Consider the following 6,952-nt stretch of genomic DNA (forward strand, 5'->3'; position numbering starts at 1 on the left):
GGAGGTTGAGGCAGGAGAATGGCGTGAACCTGGGAGGCGGAGCTTGCAGTGAGCCAAGATTGCGCCACTCCAGCCTCGGGGACAGAGCAAGACTCTGTCTCAAAAAAAAACAAAAACAAAAACAAACAAAAAAAGAGGATGTCAATAACTATGAAATGCATAGAAAAGAATACAGCTGAATGCACATCAAATTGTTGATGGCAGTTTCTCTAAGCAAGGGCATAGGAGGAGGGGCAGGCTGTGGTGAAGATGAACTTTTCTTTTTTAACTTTTGGTTTGTTTTGGTTTGGCTTAAGTATACATTCCTGTATTTCTTGTATAATTAATAAATGGAAAGATCCGTAGATGAATAAGTGCCTTGTAACGTCAGACATTCTTTAATGGAATGAACATGTGGCACGTGGATCTTTGGGAGTCTGGGTTGGATTTTTGGGATCCTAAGGGCTCCTTTCGATCTCAGTTAACATGTCATAGTTTCTGGTCCCTGACTTAGTTCATCTCTGTGTACCCTCAGCCTATGGAGGAAAAAGGCCAAAATCACCTCCGTGTCATTGAAACGGCGAGGCTCCAGGCATGGGTTCCACCCGACCACCTGGGGAGACGGCATGAAGTCCAAAAATGGATAAATGGATGTTCTTGTAAAGTTGAATCCATGAATGCCATCTTCTGGAAACACTATAATCTGTACACCCTGAAAAGGAAAACATCAAAGAATAGTCTGTTATGAGACGATGGGAAGACCGCTGCATTCGTTCATTCTTCTGTTCATTCACTCGGCAACCATCACGAAGCTACTCTGTACCAGAACTGGACACACAGAGGAGGTGTCTTTACTCTCTTCAGAGACCTTAGTCTTGGGGATGCTGTCTCGCTTCACCTGATCCCCAAGGAACAAAGACAAAGTCCTCTAGGAACAACCATTAACTGTGCCTGGGGTCATGTGAGGGAAGGAGGGAATGAAAGTAAGCTCAGGAGTTTGACAAGCAAATAGCTAGAAAGGATTTAGAGTTCTTAGGGCACCAGGGGAGATGGGGCTGACTACAGGGCCTTGAATACACTGGGCCCATTAACACATGTGGCATCTTCGGTCTGGTGGTTGTCAACTTTCATTGTGCATCTAAATCAGGTGGGGAACTCCTGAAAAGCACTGATGCTGGGGCCCTCCCCTGCGAAGTCTGATTTAATTGACTGTGGGTGGGATACTGGCAACAGTGTTTGTTTAAAGGCCCCCTGGGTGATTCTCATTTGTAGCCAAGGTTAGGACCCACTGGGCCAGTGGGTAAGACGCAAGTGTGTTGATCTCAGCCTGGAAACAAGAACTCACTTGAAATCTCCATTCCCCAGCTGGGAATTAGGAGGCTCCCTTTGGGACTCTGGCCACCCTAAAGGCCTTTTCCCACACCTGGTAACATCCTGTGCTTCCTGGCTGTGATGGCCTGGGGCTCCCTGTGACATTTACAGCAAGCTAAAAAAATACAAACAAACAGGGCAGCCCTCAGCTCTCAGGGCTGGGGCGTCATTCTTCCACTGCTCTCCACTTACAGGGTTTAAAATGTCAAGCCGGGAACACCAGCCCCAGGGAGGAAGGTGGAGAAGGCAGGCAGAGAAGGCATGAATCATTCAAATTAGCAAAGTTGGAGACACTTATTTCTGGAATACATTGCAAACTTTTAAATTTTTTTCCTGGTTATAAAAGCTTCAAAACTTTAAATGTAGAAAATTTGGAAAATGGGAAAAAAATCATAATTCTATAACAGATACTTATTGTTAATATTTTGGATATTTTCATTATTTTTTCTCTCTCTGTATACCTGTATATGTGTATATAATGGACATAATAATAAATATATGGTTTTACATCTTGACTTTCCTCATTAAAAATACGACCTTTAAAAATACGACCAAGCATGGTGGCTCATGCCTGTAATCCCAACACTTTGGGAGGCCCAGGTGGGCAGATCACCTGAGCTCAGGAGTTCGAGACCAGCCTGGCCAACATGATGAAACCCCGTCTCTATTAAAACTACAAAAATTAGCCAGGCATGGTGGTGTGCACCTGTAATCCCAGCTACTCGGGAGGCTGAGGCAGGAGAATCACTGGAACCTGGGAGGCGGAGGTTGTGGTGAGGTGAGATCACTCCATTGCATTCCAGCCTGGGTGATAGAGTGAAGCTCAGTCACACACACACACACACACACACAGACACACACAAACTTTCAAAAATACATTTGTAATAGGGCCACATCATATTTAATAGGACGCCGTAGTTTACCCTCTATTATTGGAATTTGAAGTGTCCCCAACTTTTTGTAATAAAAAGAAAACTGTGGTAACCATCTGCATAGTGTGCCTAAAACACTTATTGCATAATTATATACTTCACACAAATCTTTGATTGCATCTCTGATTATTTCTTTGGAAGAAAGTCTTACAAGTGAAATTACTCGGTCAAAGGGTATAAAAATTAGAGTTTTAAGTTTTGTTTTGTTTTCTGAGAGACGGTCTTGGTCTGTCGCCCAGGCTGGAGTGCAGTGTTGTGATCTCGGCTCACTGCAACCTCCGCCTCCTGGGTTCAAGTAATTCTCGTGCCTTAGCCTCCTGAGTAGCTGGGATTACAGACATGCGCCACCACACCTGGCTAAATTTTGTATTTTTAGTAGAGATTTTTAGTAGAGATGGTTTGAGACCATCAGGCTGGTCTCAAACTCCTGACTTCAAGTGATCCGCCCGCTTTGGCCTCCCAAAGTGCTGGGATTACAGGCATACGCCACAGCACCTGGCCTAAAAATTAAACTTTTAAGTTCTTAACACACACCGCCAAACTGCTTTCCAGAAATATTATACCAATGTATGTTCCTTCCAGTACAGTATCATCTCATTGCACACTTAGCAATGAACGTGTAAAGAAAAATTATCACAAACCTAAAAATAAGGCAAAGATGGAGATGCAGGCTTTCCAAATTATACTAGGGTATTGTTTAACAGGCTCACTCCATTATTCTTTAATTAGCTACAGAATGTACCACTGTTTGACTTTGTTATTTAAAAGATCACCTCAAAGATTACAATTGTATTGCCCTATAGGACATTACCCAGTTTTGCATCTATTAGGAAATTCATTTCAACAATCAGTGGACTGACTGATATACACATTTCCATTCCTCAAATTTTCCTTTGAACCAGCTTTACCATCTTACTGGTTCCTTAATTAATGCATTAAATAAAAGCTTTATTCATTCTATATTTGCATGAGTCATCTTTTCAGATTTTTGAAAATTATAGTTGGATAGACATTTTTCTTTATTAAAAACAAAACTTTGAGAGCACCGAATGGTCCTTCACGGAGAAGAACATTGAAATTATGTATACATACTAGATTATTATCAACCAGGAATGAGGAGAGGAACCAAACCTGAGCTGGGGCACAACTTTGGGTCTGATGTGATGAGGATATCTAGGAAGTAATTTGCATTCCTGATAAATGGCTTCAGCAACTTTCTGGTAGACCTCAATGAGATCAAGAACCCCTTCCTTCTGAGGAATGAAGGTTACAAACCCAAGTGACTGCCCAGCCGAATCACCTTGAAACTGGACTCTGTTTTTCCCCTATGAATACCTCTACTGAGACAGAAATATAGTCATACACTGCATAATGACAGTTTGGTCAATGACAGACCACATATGTGATGGTGGTTCCATAAGATTATAGTACTGAATTTTTATTGTACCTTTTCTATGTTTACATACACAAATGCTTACCATTTGCTACAACTCTACAGTGTTCAGTGTAACATGCTGTAAAGGTTTGTAACCTAGGAACAATGGGCCATACCATGTAGCCCAGGTGCATAGTAGGCCCTACCATGTAGGTTTGTGTAAGTATATGCTATGAGGCATGCACAATGACACAATGGCCTAATGATGCATCCTTTCACAACATATCCCTGTCATTAAGCAATGCATGACGATATTTCAATTGGTTTGCTCAGGAACCTCTTATAACAACTTTGATATAAAACTTTCACACAAACTTGCTATCAATTTGTCTTAGAAGTTGCTTTAAAACATATAACCAGATTTGCTTAATACCCTGTACATATCTTTGATTTTCAACCCTCAGTACATGTGGCTTGGTCACTTTGTGGCTAAGGTAAGAAAGTGCTTATGGAAGACAAGTCTGTGGCTTGGTGAGCCTGCGTGGCCAGCAGTCTCTGATCTGTGCAGGGTATTAATGTGTCAGGGTTGCGTGTTCTGGGATTTCTCTAGAGACTGGCAAGGGCTCCTGAACCAGTAGTTTCTGTGCTGCTGGTCTGTAAGGGTTGGAAAGTCCAAGACTTAGGACCCAGCTTCCTTTCTTAGCTGATGTTTTTTGCCAGAACACCATGGGCTGTTACTTGTCTGAGTTGAAAGTCGTTTGCATTTACTCCTGTAAATGTATTCATCCTTTTTAATTTATGTAAGGTTTTTCTGTATGCAATTCTCGATTCTTTAAAGAGAGGACAACAAATTACGGTTTTCTACTGTTATGTGAGAACATTAGGCCCCAGCAACACATCATCGTGTAAGGAAAAATAAAAGTGCTGCTGGAAAACAAACCAACACAAAACATAGAACCAGGTATGGGAACTGAGATATCTGTAAATTCTAAAAGTGATCACATCAACAGCTTCATCCTGGTCCTGGAAAACAAATAGAGACGGAGTGATGCTGTGCAGCTGGCGTGGGTTCAACAAAACCGTGTTAAGTGCTTCCTTTGGGGGCAGGTTATGGAAAGGTGAATGCAGGAGAATTCTACAGTCACAGTCTGGGTTTCAGTGTGTCATTGGCCAAATGTCTCAGAATGGTCCGGTGGACAGGGGAGGGAAGCAAGAGGCAGATGACATTTCAGGTGCTGGACTCAGTGCCATGCAGGCAAACATCTCTATCAAGAGAATGCCTGCCCTCTAGGAGATCAGTGTCATCAGGAGGTCTGAGGGCATAGCCTGGGTTTTTTTTACACTGACTTCAGCATAGACATAAATGAGGTGTGTATCAAATGTGTGAATGACGTCAAGGTAACTGATACTTGGGATGTCAGTAAAGATCCCTAAATAGCCCAATAGGCTGGAATGATGAAATTTCACAGCATAAATGTGAAGTCTTGCCCTCAGCTTAAATCAATCACCTTTATAAGTACAGGATGGCAACGGCAGCATGTGTGTCTGCTCGTGTGAAAAGGTGTTTTAGTTGACAGCAAATGCCTTATACATAACCCACAGTGAGACGTGTGGCTGCCAGCGGTTTGCTGGGGACAACATCTAGAATGAGACAGGTGAGAATTCTCCATCCTGCCCTTGTTAGAATCGGGAGAGCTACATACAGTTCTGAGCACAGAGAACACGTGGAAGTCTTTAGTAGAAGGTTTGGAAACTAAGTCTCCTAAGGAACTGTGGAAGAGACAGAGGATATAGCCTGGGGGACAGATGCTGGGGGTCACGACAGCTGCCCTCAAAGGTGGAGAAGATGGCATGCCGCGGTAAGGGACACGGCCTGCTCCCTTTAGCTCTGAGGACGGAATCGTGGTGGCAGTTACGGGGAGGCTGACTGCTGCTCATTGAAAGGAAGACCTGTCCAGAAGTTCCCACCATTGGAACAAATGGTCCTGTGAGACTGAGAGTTCTGAGCCACTGAAGGTGTTCAAGGAGAAACCGTACATCAGGTTGGAACTAAAGAAAAGTGTCACCCTTGCAAAAGTTGATCTTGGTTGAAAAAAAGAAGTGTCACCCATCAGAAGCTGGACCAAGTCTTCAAGTTGCCTTTCAACATCATGTTATACACACATACATACCCCCCAAAATCACCCCCAACCCCGCACACATAGCCTTTGTACATGTATTTATAGACTAAACTTTTAAAACGTAGCACTTTTTTAATTGCTGTGGCTGTCCAGGCCATCCTGACCGCCCTGCTCTAAGGCAGGGACTGTTTGGGGCAGGACCTGCCGGCAGGGCAGGACCTGCTGGTTCTGCCCTGTACGTTCCCAGAGAGCAGGAAAGCGTTGCTCACAATGAGTTTACATCCTGTTGAGGCACAGCAGAGCTTCCTCAAGCAGCTGCGCTTGGTCACCCTGCACCAGTTACAGCCCAAACTTCCCTTTGGGTTTGTGTTTTCCAGCAGGGCATTTTCTTAGGCAACCTCTGGCACCACATTTCCCTCTTTGCCCCCGGGGGGCCTCTCCTTTGTCCCCACCCTTCCTGGAGGGAGCAAGAAATTCAGGTCAACCAGGAAGCCTTCACAAAGGCTGGCACTGACCTTCCCTTTGTCAGTTTGGGGTCTGTTCTGTCTGGGCAAAGGTCTCAGACTGTTCACAGTCCGACATAGAGACCGGAAACGAGCCCCAAACAGTCTGAAGGGAGCAAAAGGCGTTCTTGCAGATGTTTACTACTTCAGTGAGGCTTTGAATGACTCAGAGAGGTCGTCACGCCCAGTCATCTTCAAATTTTTCTGCACATTAGACTGCCCTGGGGAGCCTGAAAACAATCCCAATGCCCAGTCCACACCCCTTCCACACCAATTACAACGGACTCTCTGGGACCCAGGCAGCCACACTGTTTACCACTTGTCTGGTGATTCTTATGTACAACCACACTTGCGAACCGGAGATCTAGTCCTGGGCTTCTCATACTTGCCGTGTTTGAAAGCATCACCTGGGGATCCCGCTAAAACGCACATTCTGATTCGGTAGGTCTGGGGTGCGCTCCAAGATTCTGCATTTCTTTTTCTTTTTCTTTTTTTTTTTTTTTTGAGACGGAGTCTCGCTCTGTCGCCCAGGCTAGAGTGCAGTGGTGCAGTCTCGACTCACTGCAAGCTCCGCCTCCCGGGTTCACGCCATCCTCCTGCCTCAGCCTCCCGAGTAGCTGGGACTACAGGCGCCCGCCACCTCGCCCGGCTAGTTTTTTGTATTTTTTAGTA

At 44.5% G+C, this 6,952-nt stretch overlaps 1 protein-coding gene across 3 annotated transcripts in view; it reads right to left on the minus strand.

Moving 5' to 3' along the window:
- Positions 1–6,952, minus strand: part of BTD (biotinidase) — a 45,167-nt gene that overhangs the window by 3,041 nt on the left and 35,174 nt on the right. For all 3 annotated transcript variants that reach the window (XM_011977953.1, XM_011977950.1, XM_011977951.1), the window contains exon 3: positions 542–691. In XM_011977953.1, the coding sequence (XP_011833343.1) occupies positions 542–691 (150 nt within the window). The remainder of the gene's footprint in view (positions 1–541; positions 692–6,952) is intronic.

This window comes from Mandrillus leucophaeus, unplaced genomic scaffold (genome assembly GCF_000951045.1).
Source record: "Mandrillus leucophaeus isolate KB7577 unplaced genomic scaffold, Mleu.le_1.0 Scaffold186, whole genome shotgun sequence".
In the NCBI taxonomy this organism is placed as follows: domain Eukaryota; kingdom Metazoa; phylum Chordata; class Mammalia; order Primates; family Cercopithecidae; genus Mandrillus; species Mandrillus leucophaeus.